Source organism: Episyrphus balteatus, chromosome 1, assembly GCF_945859705.1.
Source record: "Episyrphus balteatus chromosome 1, idEpiBalt1.1, whole genome shotgun sequence".
In the NCBI taxonomy this organism is placed as follows: Eukaryota; Metazoa; Arthropoda; class Insecta; order Diptera; family Syrphidae; genus Episyrphus; species Episyrphus balteatus.
Window position 1 is genome coordinate 151,097,090 of NC_079134.1, and position 16,041 is coordinate 151,113,130.

Below are 16,041 nucleotides of genomic sequence, written 5' to 3' on the forward strand. Positions count from 1 at the left end.
CCGGTGTAATTTTCTCTTAAAATTGTTTTTGTTTATAAATAACCTTGCATTTAATCTTAACTATTTAATAACATATTTTTTTTTCAATCAATTTTAGAAATGTTACTAAATTTGCTATAAAAAAAATAAGACTATAAAACTATTACTGATATTAATACAATTTATGATAAACTACCATATGCGCCCTTAATTATGAAAGTGGACTAAGTCACTCCTAAAAATGGCATCAAATCTAGCCTAAAAATAATTATTACAGTAAGTAAACTTCTTTATTGCTCCTCTAGTGATTTTATAAAAGAAATACAATTAAATCGTTATAACAAAATTATTATGTAAGTTTTTCTTCAAACAATGCAAAAAGTGACCTAGTCCACTTTCATAATCATGGGCACATATGTTCCTTTTGTCAAACTTTAGTCATTTCACTTAATGAATTGACAAAAGCACAAGTACTTTTTTATTTTTTTTTTTTATTGTTTGTTGTTAGTTTATATCTAGTTTTAAGAAAACCTGCATTTCAAATATATGTACTTTATTGTAATGAAAAATAAGTCTATATAGTGCGAAATTTTAATTTTAATTCATAAAAAAAGCGAACAAAATAAAGTTTTTTTTCTATAGGTACATTATATTGTCAATATTTTTACATGACAGCCTGTAATAAATTTCATAGCATATGAAAGCTTATTATTTTAGCTTTAAATATTCATCTGAATCATGTTTGGTCGACATCTAGAAAAGAAACTAGAGTTTTTTTTTAAATTTTCATCAAAAAAAATTAAAAAACAAACTTTTTTTTCTTCCATCTCGATTTGGTCCATTTTTGTATACAAAAAATAAAAAAAATAAATTTTAATCTTTGGAAAGCTTATCATTACACTTTTAAAGATATGCCTCAACCATATCTGTACGACATCTACAAAAAAAAGTTAGAATTTTCCAAAGACAACAATGTCAAAATTAAAACGTCAAAAAGAGATTATATGGCACTTTCCAATGGTAATGGTGGTGTTTTGTGGCAATTTTGAAGATTTTCAATTTAAGATTGTGTAGTTTGTAGTGCATGTACCGATACGTGTGACATTTCAAATGAATGGTAATATTATCAGCATGCAACATAAAGCCAAAACAAATTTCTTTGTTTTATAGGTAAAAAGTTATCACGTGTTAAAAAAGAGATTATCCATTTACCGATATCTCCGAATTTTGCATATGTATACAAAAAGATTTTAAAATTTAATCTATTTAATCTATCTACTATATGAATTTCATTGGGAAACCGACGAAGTTACGAATACCAGAGTTACGGGCGACAGAGTTACGAGCGTCAAAGTTACGCGAAACCGAAGTTACGAAAAACTAGAGTTACGAATTCTTAAGTTATGTTAAGCTATGACATGTGATTTTTGGGTTGGCAACAATTGCGAGGAACGATATGTCATAGCTTAACATAACTTTAGAATTCGTAACTCTAGTTTTTTGTTTCGCGTAACTTTGACGGCCGTAACTCTGTCGCGCGTAACTCTGTTATTCGTAACTCTGTTACCATTTCGAATTTCATTTATCTATTTCGCCAAAAGTTAAGAAATTATTTCTAACCTCAATAACCATTTTATCGAAGGTCTTTTCAATTTTTGATAATCCTTCATAGCTTGGTTTTCAATTTTTTTTTAGAATTTTTTCAATACTCCACCTAACCGCATACAGACAAATTATTTGTCGATTAAAACAAAATTAACTCTCTACAGTCTACCGTTTAGACAATAATTTTTTTTTATTATCTCATTTTACCCCGATTTACCCTATTTAGACCCAATTTATACACACTATATAAAATTTAAAGACGCTACTAAAATAGGGAAATTTTAAAATATGCAACTTTTTAATGAAGCTTTTAAATATAATGGAGAGTAAATAAATTGGACCTTAATGATTGAATTTTAAAAAATTCCTTTTATAGTATTCAACGTTAAGTTATAACCTTTCAAATAAGCTTGAGTAGATTTTTGTTCATATAAAACGGGAGTGAATGGTGTCACTTTTTCGAGAATGCTGCCATGGTTTACCGATTTATAAGACGTTATCAAAAGTTGCCAACTCAAAGAACATACTTTTTGCCTTAATATTTCATCAAGAAAGTCCACACATAAAAGTTCAATAAACCCCATTACAGTCATGGCAAATGCAACTTATTTAATCAAGGCAAGTATGGAAATAATCCGTCTCTCTCTCTATATACCTTTCTGCGTCCTCCTTAATTAAAACAATTAAAATACACAATGACTTCCAATATTTGCACAATACATAATCCCCGCACATTTATGCAAAAGCAATAATTAACGACACTTTGTCAGACCTAATTACAGGATACCACTTACAACTTCCAATTAATTCAACTTTAGTCACCTCCTGCCGGGGGACGACTACTCCCTGCAGCCAGGTCTAGACTTCATTAAAAATATCACTCTTGATGGTTTGTATATACCACCCGCCTTGCCTAAGTTTAAAAGTGTACCTAACTTTCCCTCCCTTCTAATTGCAAAATTTTCTTGTAAATTTCATGCCATCCGTATCAACGTTAAGTATTAAAACCCATCTAACTGTATACGAGGTTAGGTTGGTGTGCCAATAGAGCCCCTCTAGAGACCATCCATCCAACTGAGATTATCTTTGCACGCTATATTCCTTCTTTGCAGCTAAACAACAACCATTCATTACCCCACACCTTAACTAAAACTGCAAAGTGTGTATTTGATAAGTGTAAACCAACTAAAAACTATAACCAACCTCTATTTCAAGTCAGCCAACTTGTTCGCCTTGGTACCACTTCTACTCACTTTTATTATAAACTCGTGTCAGTCGTCATACAAACCTTTCATTTTAAATAAATTACAAAACTCTCAAACTCAAACTCTCTCAAAAACTTACCTTAGATTCTGTGGGCGGCCCATTAAACATTGGATTCGTGGGCGTGACAATTTCCAATTTTTGCAACGTCAATAGTTCCATCGTCAAATTCAGTCTCAGTGGTTCGGGTTTGCTTTTGCCATCGCTGACTGTCACCATCCCAGTTCGAATCTACATATATAAAAGAAAAATCAAACAAAAACAAAAAAGAAAATTAGATATTGTATCTGCAAGTAGGTATTTTTCATGGTGACGCGACGTGATGAAAAACAAATGAAAATTATTATTATTATTATTTTATATACATAAAACAAAAAAAAAAAAACTAGGTACAAAACAAATTGAAACATGTGGTTTTGGTTAGAGAGATGTGCGGTTTAACAGTGGGGTTGAATGACAACATTGTTGGAGAAAAATTCCAGAATTCTAAAATAATTGATTTTCACATTTAACCATCAAAAATTATTTTATAAAATCTGTAATAACTGTTAAGATTTTCCATACAACAAAAAAGTTACTCATACACCACAGTGACTCGTAGATCATTTGATTTGCCACTCGATTTACGTATCTAGGAATAAATTACAAGATATAGTTGAAGAATTCTGATGATTTTAACCCTTGAAAGAGTTTTGTGTACCATTAGATCAAATTGAATTAGAGATATGCAATTGTCTTCAAAACAAGAAAAACAATTTCAAAATCGTTAGAGCCGTTTTTTTTTTTAAGTAATTTTTTATAAATCATTTTTTGAAAAATAAAAGTTTTAAAATAAAATTTGTTTGCCATTTTGTAGCATTATTAATCAACGCCTAAAACTAAATTTTCAAAAAAAAATCAATGTTCCGTTTTAAAAAATTTGGTTTTTCATAACATAAAATTAAATTTTTTTTTTTTTAAATCCAAAAATAATTTTTTTTTTAATTTAATTTTGGCTTATAATTAAATTATATAAATGCTTTTTTACAAAAAATTTTGTTGAAATCGAATAAATAATTTCAGACAATATCAGATAACGGTTCTATGGCAGGTACCCTTTATAATAATTTTACATAAGGTTGTATCAAAACGAAACGAATCATATAATAATAACGATTTTTTAAGCAAAGTCTTAGAATTTGTCACTCCGAGAGTATACAGTTAATATGCTTTCTTGCTATTCAAGTTTATTTAATTTATTTTTTTGTCTGCCAGTATACATAATTCTAAAATTTTCAAAAAATTGTTATTGATAAAGGACCATTTTTTAAGTATTACAACTTCAAACTGTTATTTTGTGTGTGTTTTTTAAACTTGGTTCAATGATTATATTTGGGTTGGGGTCAAAATTCTGCCAGGGTCAAAATTCTTTTGTCGAAATTCTGCTTTCAAAATTCTACTTTTTAAAATTCTGTTTTTCAAAATTCTGCTTTTCATAATTTTGTTTTACAAAATTCTGAAAAAAATTAAAAAAGGGTTTGGAAAATGTTAAAAAGCGCGCGCTCTTAAACATTTACCAAACAATTTTTTAATTTTTTTCAGAATTTTGTACAATTATCATCTCAAAAAATTTGCTCCTTATTTGAGATTCCTTACTTTCGAGTAGGTACTATGTCAATTTTTGTAATATTAATTCTTTGATAAATCAATAATTTTTAAAATATTGATACAAATTTTAATGATAAATATTTTCGAAAAATGATAACTGAAAACTTTTTAATTAATGAAATAAAAATTAATATTCAAAAACTTGAATAAAAATAGAATATTCTTCATTGTTTCTATTTAGTTTTAGTTTTCATTAATTAGGTGTATTTAAGTTAAGTAAACACATATGCTATGAAAAAAAAAAAACAGAATTAGCAGAATTTTTTTCTTAAAAAAAAAAAATGCTGGCAGAATTTTAAAAAGCTCTCAGAATTTGGTAACTTATTCATTCCAAATCCTTACGGGTTTCGATTTATTGCTTCGAAAAATCCCTACTTTGCAACAGTCTTTTGCTTCCTGCTCCCATTATTGATTTTTGTTTTTTACAATTCTTTTACTAAAATATTGCCAAATAATTAGGAACAATTATTTAATTAAAATATTTTTTATTTCATACGCCATTTCGCTGCAAATTAACTGACAGCTTCAAGTTTAATAAAAAATCAATTTCTTAATTTTATTTGAGAGCAACACCGCAAGTAAAAATTTGTACGGTGTGAGAATGGTTTATTGTTTTAGTCGCCCTTTTATTGCAGTATAAAAAAATCCAAAGTTGTAGTTAGATCGCAAAATATTACAATTTGAGTTTTAAACAAAACATTGTTTTTCAGAACAAAAATAGACAAAATAAAAAAAGATACTCATACACCACAGTGGCCCACAAATTATTCGATTCGTAACTTGGCTATGAAAAATATTTTAACCTATATAGTTAAAAAGACTCCAATTAAGGTATGGTGTGTTTGTATGGCTTCTTAATTTAATTTTTAGGCATTTATTTCAAAATATTAAAGTATGTTCACTTGTTCACTTCTATAGTAAAACTAATCCTAAAAAAATCTTAATGTGGTATTTTTTGATCAAAAAAAAAAAACAAAAGTACGATAACATAGGTGACAACAATTACTTAAGAGCTCTTTTAGAGGATTTAAAACTTGCAGCATTTTTGTGAGTTTATTTATAGCTATAAGAGACGAAATCAACAATTGGCATATAATAAATTGCAGTTAATTGCTTTAAAATTCAAATTTTTCAAATTTATACCAAAGACCGAACAAAATTTGTAAGTGAAAGTCACGAGAGTTTTTATACCATTATTAGTTGCGGAGATATTAACGTTTAAAAAATATTTATTTATGTTTTAAAACCATATGTTTTACCCCACTGTTTTCCCGGTGCGGCGGCGGCGGGCGGCACTCAGCAATCGACAGCTACAGCGTCGGTGGCGGTGTCGTCGGAAAAATACCCCTCTGGAGATATTGTGTCGTCGTCGAGTCACTGGAACAACGACCATCACCATCGCATAACGCCAAACAATGATGAGCTAATAGCATGGCACATCGTCACGTCAGGTTTAATAAGGTATCAGCATCATCAGCGCTCCCTCTTCGCTATCGTCTCCACTATGCCATCGTCACCGTCATTCATTCACACAAAACGCAACAAAAGCTCAATAAATATATAGAGTGCCATTGGGTTGAAGGGGTGTATTTTCTGTTTCTGTATCATCTCGCATGATTTTTAGGTCGTCCCGCCAACAGTGTGGTAGCGTGTTTAACATATAACCGCACATCAGTGTATAACATTATGTCGCGTGGTTGGGTTATTGCTCCACAAAAAGCATACGTGACTATCTCTGTGGTTCGTAGTTCATTAATTCCTTTTTTGCTTCAGAAAATATATTCATCCTGCGCCGTATATAGAAGTGTTGTAATAAAATGAGTTGTATCTATTTATCACTGTATACAGAAAAAAAAAACATCCTTTGGGGGAATGTGATCCTGTTTGTATAAAAGTCGTCTGTACCGTTCCTATACAAGTACACATTGGCACGTGATGTTTAATTTCATTTCATCACTTTAATTATCCGTTACATAAAATGATGATGAAAATAAAGGCTTTTATATAGACGATTTGAATTAAATTAACCAAGAATTTAAGTGGCGACAAAAAAACACATGTTTGTACTTTTGGTTATTTATTTCAAGTTGCAAACAATTATATAGTGTTTTTTGACAGGGTGTTTCGGAGAGAACTCCGAATGTTATTTTTACATTTTCTTTAAAATTAAATTTTCATATTTTAATGATTTTTCTTTTATTTCATTAAAAATATAAACTTTTTTTTTTAGAATTAAAAAAGTCCCTCGTTTAATAAAATAATCAGAAACATAACAAGAGTCCTCAAGAGAGTGAAAGAGGGTCCTTCATATGAGTATATATGACATGTTATATGCATCTCATTCAGTTTTCGTGTGCATTTTTGATTAATTCTGTATATTTTTTTAGTTAATTTAAATTTAAAATTTATTGGAATATTCTACCTCAGCATGAGGACATTTGGGAATGGACAGTGAAAACGACGACAACAACAACAACAAGGATGTTGTCGCACTTAATTACCTTTGCATATATTATTAGTTTTTGGTTAAAATAAAAAATATGAACGAGCTATTGCATGTTGTTCAATGTTCATAAGCTCACGTGTGTAGGAACTAACTAGGTACCTTTGGAGCTCTGGAGGTCTCTGAGCGGATGTTGTTGGAGCTTATAATGTGCTATATATGGTATTTCGGTTATGATGGTTCCCTTAGGATAAAAAACATATAGAAAACAAATTGGATTAATTTCATCATGACGATATGAGGATGATGATCAAAATCAGATTGAAAATTTCGTGTAGAGTTGGCAATACCTACTACAACTACACCTGACAGAGATTGGGGATTATTTAGAAAAAAAAAGAACTAACAAAAAAAATAATTATGCAATCAGTTGAGGTAAATAAAAAAATGAAAAACAATTTTTTTTGTTATGTGGATAACAATATGTTTACAAACACAAAGATATTCGTATTAAAAGAGAAAAAAATACAAAACAAAAATATTGAATGGAATTGCATTATTTATATTGAAATTTAAACTGATGCTGTTTTTCATTAAAATTATATAGATATTATATTATTAAGAATTACATTTTTTTCAACAAAAATGTTTTATATCGACGACGATAGAATTTAAATTTATGGCTTTAAATAATCAGAACGAAAAAATTAAGTGAGATTCATTGATTTTAAAAACATTTTTTTGATAAATTTCGTAAGCTTTGTGTTTTTTTTTGTTTTTTTTTTTTTTAATTGCTGACTGAACCATTCATCTATAAAATATATTGTTATACAATACAAAAAAAAATTATTGGATTTATGCTTTTGCTTTTTGAACATCGAATTCATATAATTCATCACATACCAAAAAGGTGAAAATGTCCAAAGGTTTTATAATAAAGACCTTATACGCATAGCCGTAGCTAGGATTTCATTTCGGGGGGTTACCTCAGACCGAACAAACATTTTTTTTAGGAATCACAAAACTTTTTTTATCAACTAGATGTAACTGCAGCCGATTCTCAGTTCCACTTAAGCAAATGGTCATTAGAACTGTAACGAAGCGAAAAACTTTCCAATATCCTTTTTAAGTATTTTTTTTTGGAGAGAAATTCGTAATTAAAAGTTTAAAATAGCTCTGCTTACCGTAGAAGAATTTAAAAATGTACTGAATATAAATTGGCCGAATATTCGGCGGCATCTCTTGTTTAAATTGGTACAAAGAGTGATAAGTTGTTTGTTATGAATTGCGAGCAATTGCGAGCAAGAAAAATTTTTTAAAGAAATAAATTTGAAATATTCTTAGGCTTTATACAAAAAATTAGTTCGTACAACTTTATTATGTATAAAAACATTGAAAAAGGAAATTTTTCTCGCACGGAAATTTTGCAGCAAAAAATTGATATATTCTATTACCTATATCAATTAAGTTCTAAGGCCATGTGTGAATTGCGTTAAATAGTTAACCTCGTGTAAAATTTTTGACACTATTGAAATGAATAAAAAATGTTCAGCTATTAAAAATTTATTGGGTTAAATTTGAGTTAATTTTTTTTTGCAGATTGTTTGGCAGAAAAAAATTTAAACAATAATCCACACAGGTACTAACCTCAATAGTGTCAAAAATTTTACACGGTGTTAACTATTTAACGCAATTCACACACGGTCTAAATTAAATCGGGAATACTACACTGAGGGAAAAAACGCAACGTAAGATGTAAAATGTTCAACGTTGATTTTATGTTGAAAAAATTAACATGAAACTTCTTCAAAATAAAATTGAAACAACGTAAGAAATGTTTTTATTTTTGTCCGACTTCAGCTTTTGTTGCATTTTATCACTCTAATTTTCAACAGTGAGATAGCACGTTGGTAAAGCATTCGCCTAGTAACCCAAGAGTTGTAGGTACAATCCCCAGCGGCTGCCCATTTTTTTTTTTTTTAATAAATTGATGCTTTTTTTAAGATGATAGAACTTTGATTTAAAGATGTTTTATAACGGTAAACCACTTTAAACTAAAGATGTTCTACTTTGATTTTAAAACGCAAAATCATTCCGAAAAATAGTTGAATCAACGTGGTTTTCGTTGATTTTAAGTTGTTTTTTCCCTCAGTCCCCAGTGTAAAAAATAAATAATCCAAGTTGTTTGGCATGAGCTAAGTATTTCACTTTGAAATTAAACTACATATAAACTTAAGTTGTTTTATTTTCGAATTTTTAACAATTTTAAAATAGAAAGCTAAAAATATAACGAAATGTTCTACATAGGTACTACACTCTCCGAATATAAGGGCACCTATATTTTCGTTTATATACTGGATTTAAGCTTAACATAGAACAAAAGTGGGTTACAAGTTAAAAGCAACTATAGATATCTCGGACAGTAGAAATGAAAGATTTAAATAGATTTAACGGTAATATTTCAAAAGCGAGATGTGAATGAATATTTCTGTCTTCGGATTCGAGTTCAGCAACCCTTTAAAAAAGTATAGTTTAGTCACCAAAAATCTTGTAGAAATACTTGTGTTATTTCAAGGGTTCTTAAAAGAACACTTTAAGGTTATTATTACGTCAGCGTTTTATGGTTCTTTAGGAAATTATCAAAGAGTTAAAAACTAGTTTTTTGAAAAATTCCTTCCCTTACCAAACGTTGTTATGGACCACAAAATTTTTGTTTTCCCTTATGAAAACTTCATCGACAGCTTCTTTAACGATACAAAGATAGGTAATTAAATTACTAAAATACACATACAAACCATTTAGTGCTGAACATATAAGACTTATATTTGTTTATACTATATCTTTTGATTTTCTGAAAAAAATTTCGGGGGGGGGGGGTTAAACCCCATACCCCCCCCCCCTAAATACTTGAATTTAATAAATTTTACTATTAAAACAAAACAATTTGGAACTTATGTGTGTTCAGACCATAAATAGCTTAAATTTTTTTTTTAAAGAAAAAATCACACTACACTTCCCTGAATTTTAGTATTCTGGGTATATGGGAAACTCGAACTATATTTAAAATTTTTTAATAATTATGGTTTTTTGTTTCCAGTTTTTGAATAAAAAATCTATTTGGACAAATATACACTGAGGGAAAAAACATATTAAAGTCAACGAAAACCACGTTGATTCAACTATTTTTCGGAATGATTTTGCGTTAAAGACGAACATTTTAAAATCACAGTAGAACATAGTTATTTTAAAGTTGTTTACCGTTATAAAACATCTTTAAATCAAAGTTGTTTCAACTTTGAAAAAAAGCATCAATTTATTAAAAAAAAAAAAAAAAAAATTGGCAGCCGCTGGGATCGAACCTTCAACTCTTGGATCTCTAGGCGAATGCTTCACCAACGTGCAATCTCACTGTTCAAAATAAGAGTGATACAATGCAACAAAAGCTGAAATGTACAATAAAAATATATTTTAACGAGGATCTTATATTCTAAAATGGTCAAAGCTTAGCCATTAATTCTTTCTGTTTCAATATTTTCACATCGGTTTTGCATAAATTCGATCAAGTCGTGGCTACGCTTCACAGGAATCCAAAACCAAACTTTTTTCACTCTTTCGAACAAAGTGTCTAAATTTGAAAATGTTTGCATGTTTGGATACAATTGGAAAAGGTGTTTAGGAGAAATCAACACAATAGTCAATTTTGATCAATCAAACTAAAGCCAATACCGCACTTTTATTAAACATTTTTATGATATAAAATATTTTTTATGTATTTTTGTTAGTTTCCAATAAAAAAGGTCTAAAATATTTTTTTTTAATCAACTTATGTTTTTTTTTTTTATATGAACTCTTTTTTATCTAAAAAGTTTTTACTTATTTTCACTTTTGAGAAATTGCGTTTTTTTTTAACTATGTAAGTTACTAAAAGACAAAATTAAGATACTGATAGACTGAAACTTTGTTTTAATTAGTCCATTAATATTTTATTTTGCCTTTTTTATTTTTATATATAAAAGAACAATTTATTTCAACTGCGGTTATAAAATCTTTTTATTTTTAGTAAACAAAATTGCAAACCTACTTCATTTCAAGATTTTATTTTACATTATTTTATATTATTTTAAAAGTTGATTTTGTTATTTTATTTTGTTGTTGATTTTTTTTTGTAACATTTCTCATTAAATTATATTTTAAACATTTTTATTATTCTTAGCAAGTTTTTCTATAATAAAAATCATAAGAATTATTATTTTTTTTAATATGGGGCTCAAAAGTATTCTTTATTTATAAAAAGCACCTTAGCTTTAGCTGTATAGTATCTATTTTGCTCCCGCAGAGCATATTTTTTACCAATCACAAAGCCAATAAGAGAATTATGCATTTGGCCATTAATTAAACTACTTAAATACTAATTAAACAAATGGGACATTGTTAGAAATGTCTCGCTTAACTGCTTATCAAAGGTTATGTGGAGGTCTCATAGCTGAAACGGACCAAGTAAAAATAAAATAAATTGCATGACTGGGGTTGCACGTACTTGCTCTTATGCTTAAAGTAACAATAATGTTAAAGCTTTTTATTCAAGAAATTTAAAATTTCATAAGTAGCATAAAAAAATTAAATCTGTTTTTATAATTAATTAAACTCCGTTTTAAATTATCTTAAAAAAAAAAAAAAATATGCCATTTTATTTCTTGTATAAAAAGGTATTTTTAGAAAAAAATTTTCGAAAATTGTAGGAGCCGTTTTTTAAAAAAATAATTTTTTATATATAAAAATTTTTTTTTGGTATGCCATTTTGAAGAAATAATTAATTTACACATAAAAACTAAATTTCAAAATTTTTCATTGATCCGTTTTCAAAAAATTGATTTTTCAAAAAAAAATTTTGAAATATTTAAAAAAAAAACCAAAAATGCGTTTTTTGGAAATTTTCTAAAATTTTATTATTATTTTTACTTACACACTTTTGTATAAAAATTTTCATTTAAATCGGGTTAATTTTGTACGAGATATTCAGAAACGAAAAAAACCGTTCTATGACAGGTACCGTTAATAACTTTACAAAAAATATTTTTTTTATTTCAAAAGTTGGCTCTTATGTGTTGTACTACACACAAAAATTTTAATCAAAATCGTTAGAGCCGTTTTTGAAAAAAATTAACTTTTCTATTTCCGTTATATGACAGGTACCGTTAGTTTTGGTCATAAAAAAAAAAAATTTCAATTTCCCCTCTAGGGAATCACCAAAAACTGCTAACTACCAAGTTTGAAGAAAATCACTTCACTCGTTTAGGCTGCAGCTCCAGATAGAGACAGACGGACAGACAGACAGACAGACAGACAGACAGACAGAATTGCCAGACCCACTTTTTAGGCATTCTCCATCATCGTAATGTCATGTAAAATTGTTATCTCGAGTTCGATTTGCCCTATAGTACCTATATCGCAAGTAAAAAAAAGAAAAAAAATGCAAATCTAGTTCCGAAATCTGCGCAAAGGTCTCCATTTAGGTCTGTCATTTGTTTGATCCGAAAGTGTTTCGATTTGAATTGTCATTCGTTCGAAAATAATATTCACCATTTACTTTAACTCTTTATATCACCGAATTCACTTTTTGTGACTTGGTTCACTTCAGCTTTCAGCCCTCCATGTAATGTCCACAACATTTTTTATGGCGCATTCTGATTGATATGTAATGATCATCTGATAGCTGCTTTGGTCATATAAATATAATAGCCTTGTATATGAAAACCTGGTAGTACAGAATTTTCGTACTGATTGTTTCGTACTTTCGTCAGAATTTTCCACCAATTTATTTCCTTTTTTTAGTTACATGACTTTTTTTCCACATTTTCTCGTGGATAATAATCTTTTTTATCAAAAAACAAAACCGACTTCCATGGATCAAAACTGGGTTTTATGGTTTTTCTAATAGTTTCTTTGGCTATAACTGGTGCATTCAGTCCAAAGTTATGAGGTAACAAACATTAAAAAAAAAAATAAAGGCGAATTGAATACCTCCTCCTTTTTGGAAGTCGGTAAAAACAAGACCAAGTTGTTTAGCTTTTTTTTTTATTTACCTACAAGTGTTTAGATATGTATTTAAAATTTCAAATGAAATATTTTGACTCTATTAATTGTATTATTAGTAATTAAATTATATTAGTGGCTACTAAAAGGGTCACTGTGGTGTATGCGTAACATTTTTAATGAAAATTGTTATATTCCTGAGTTAATAAATCAGACAAATTGACTTTTGATAACGATTCTGTGGTCATCTGGTCATATCTGAAGATTTAAAATTGAGATGGAGCCCTAAAAGGGAACTTTATAGTTTGTAAGCAGATAATGTGGTTTCATATAAGATTAACGATATAAGCCATAATTCTAGACGTGTAATTTTAACTTCAATAGGAGAGAAGTTATACATAGAAAACAATTGTTTATTGAAGGAGTTTAAGCCCACAGAACAATGTTATCAATCAAGCACTAAATCCACTACACCATTTCCACCTTATGTCAGCACTATGTGTGACTATGATAGTTCTATTGTTAACTCATAAAAAAGCTGATTTAAAATTCCTTGTTATCATATTTTTCAAAAAAATAAAAATTAAACTTACCTTTAGATTCTGATCCACTTTTTCCTCAATCGGAGTCGCCATTTTTGCATTGATCTTCATATTTCCTGTAAATATAAAAACAAAAACGATTACTTCCATGAATAAACCATCAATCAGAATTCAGAAAAATGTTCAAAAATTTATTATTCCGTTTAAAATATATTTTTCCCCTGGTTGATAACCTCAGTTATGTTACATCGCCATATCCTGATCTAGGATTACATAGCTTATCCTCTCTCTCTCTCTCTTTCACATTCCATCACATAACCATCAGTTTTTTTTTTACTGAACCCTGATCAAAAAGAGGAAATTGCAAGGCAATCGAACCAAAAAAAAAAAAAAAAGTCTTTTATATCCTTCGACTGATTGCTTCACATTATCCATCCATATACCAATTCGTGCATATTTATACACACACACTCACACACTCATACTCAGACATATACACAAACATTTGCATTACAAAAGAGTAGTTCTTTGTGCTGAGCAACAATCCGATTGAAATTTAATAACAATTCGTGCGAGAAACCCGGCGAACGAAAAATAAGAAAGAATATGCAAAAAAAAAAGCGCAGAACAAAAAGGAACACACCGGAAACGGAAAGGAGGGAACAAAATTAAACTTCACTGATCCAAAGATGGAAATTGAAAAGTGCACTCTTGCATTGCTTTTCATGTTCTCTATACTTGTACCAACCTCTCGATATACCCATGTAACTGTTCAGTAACGTAAAGTCGTATAAATAAAAATTACATTCTGTCAGTAATGCACCACATCAAGTGCTTCGTTCTCTCACAGTGACAAGTTAGGGGTGATTGAGTGTTGTCAATGGATGAAGTGTGTTTCGTTTTTTTTTTTTTTTTTGCATTTTTAATACAAAAATAGTACAAATACCTATACGAGGTACGAAAGTATATATACAAATTATTTCGCTGAATGATGTACGCGACGCGTTTCCAATTCCCAACCAATATTGCTGGAAGAGGAAAGATTTTGTCACAACTAATTGGATTAATTAAGTACTGGGGAGAAACAATATCGACGATAGTGACGGGATATATAATGTTACAAATGGATGAGTGGTAACGAGCGTTCCAAAAAAAAAAAATGAGACAATTTACGCTAATTAAACAAATGACAATGAGAGATGGCAGTACTGAAATTTCAAACGACTTTTCAACCGGAAATATTATTAACACTCGCAGAGAGGAAAATAAATTTTGTTGCAAATTATTTTTGTTGTTGTTTGGTAAAACAATTTAAAAAAAAAGAAATATATGATTTATTTTCAGTAGTGGGCCAGAGATCAGAAATAAATCTCAACCTTTTGAAAGGTTCCTTAATAACTCTTATTTGTCTCCATTTTCAATAAAGGTCATAAAATAACCTTTATTTAAAAAAAAGAAAAATTTCGGTCAAGGTCTGAGAGAAACCTTTATTTTGTATTTTTTTATGTTTCGGTCAACCAGTGAGATTTATCGCTGAGGGGTGCCATATGAAAGCTTATATTCTCAGCTACCCGATAGTGGTATAATCCGGTTTTTCGATTTTTTTCAAAATTTCGAGAAAATCGCGTTTGAAAGTTGGGGTAAATTTTTTTTTCGAAAAATCCCCGAATATTTGAACGCTTCTGGAAGCTAAACCGCTTGAGAGCAATTTTTGGCAGTGATGCCAAATGATAGCTTGTGTTATGGGCCTACGCTTAGCACATTGTCAGATTTTTTAAAAATCATCTTCCATGTTAAACCGCCACATCATGACTATTTTTTCAGAATCAGGCTAAACTTTTTTTTTACCTTTAAGTTCTCCCGGTTTGAAAACGCGTGCACCTACAGGGACGGGAGTGGCATCAAACATTTTGTTTCATTTTTTTTTTTTTTTAAATTCTGGGATATAGCCGTTTGAAGTTGGGTGGGCGAAAAAGCTTTTGGAAGCTGAACGCTTTGACCTAGATATTAGAAAATTGGTCTCCTGAAATATTCGAAATTGCATTGGTTGTGCTTGTCGTCCCAGCGACTCAAATCACAGTGGAAAACACATTTTCGTCTTTAGATTTTACTTTAAACGAAAAGAGATATAATCATGGTCCGAAAGAACTTTGAGAGTCTATTTAGTTCATACATTATTTAATACATAAACTTAGAAAAAACATCCTGTTCATATTTATTTTTGCAAAATAAAGACATTCTTGACATATTCGACATTTTCCTTTGAATTGACCATTTTTGATTTATTTTCGCCGAAAACGGTTAAAGGTTGACCTTTTCCATTTATTTTATTGTAAAAATCTCAACCATTGAGAGATATTTAAAAAAATAACAAATAAATCTCAACCGATAACCTTTATTTTTGATTTTTTAAAATAAATCTCAAACCTTAACCGAAACTATTTAAAGTAATGTGGTAACTCTCACAGAGAAACCGATTGAAAATAAAGGTTGACTGTTATATCTGGTCTCTGGTAGTGGCTGATTTTT

The 16,041-nt window shown here is 29.3% G+C and overlaps 1 protein-coding gene across 1 annotated transcript in view; it reads right to left on the reverse strand.

The window, feature by feature from the left end:
• Positions 1-16,041, reverse strand: part of LOC129905899 (gamma-1-syntrophin) — a 183,236-nt gene that overhangs the window by 72,032 nt on the left and 95,163 nt on the right. Inside the window, exons 3-4 of the mRNA XM_055981523.1 lie at positions 13,564-13,628; positions 2,929-3,078 (exon numbers count right to left, since the gene is read on the reverse strand). Of these exons, the coding sequence (XP_055837498.1) occupies positions 2,929-3,078; positions 13,564-13,623 (210 nt within the window). The 5' untranslated portion in view covers positions 13,624-13,628. The remainder of the gene's footprint in view (positions 1-2,928; positions 3,079-13,563; positions 13,629-16,041) is intronic.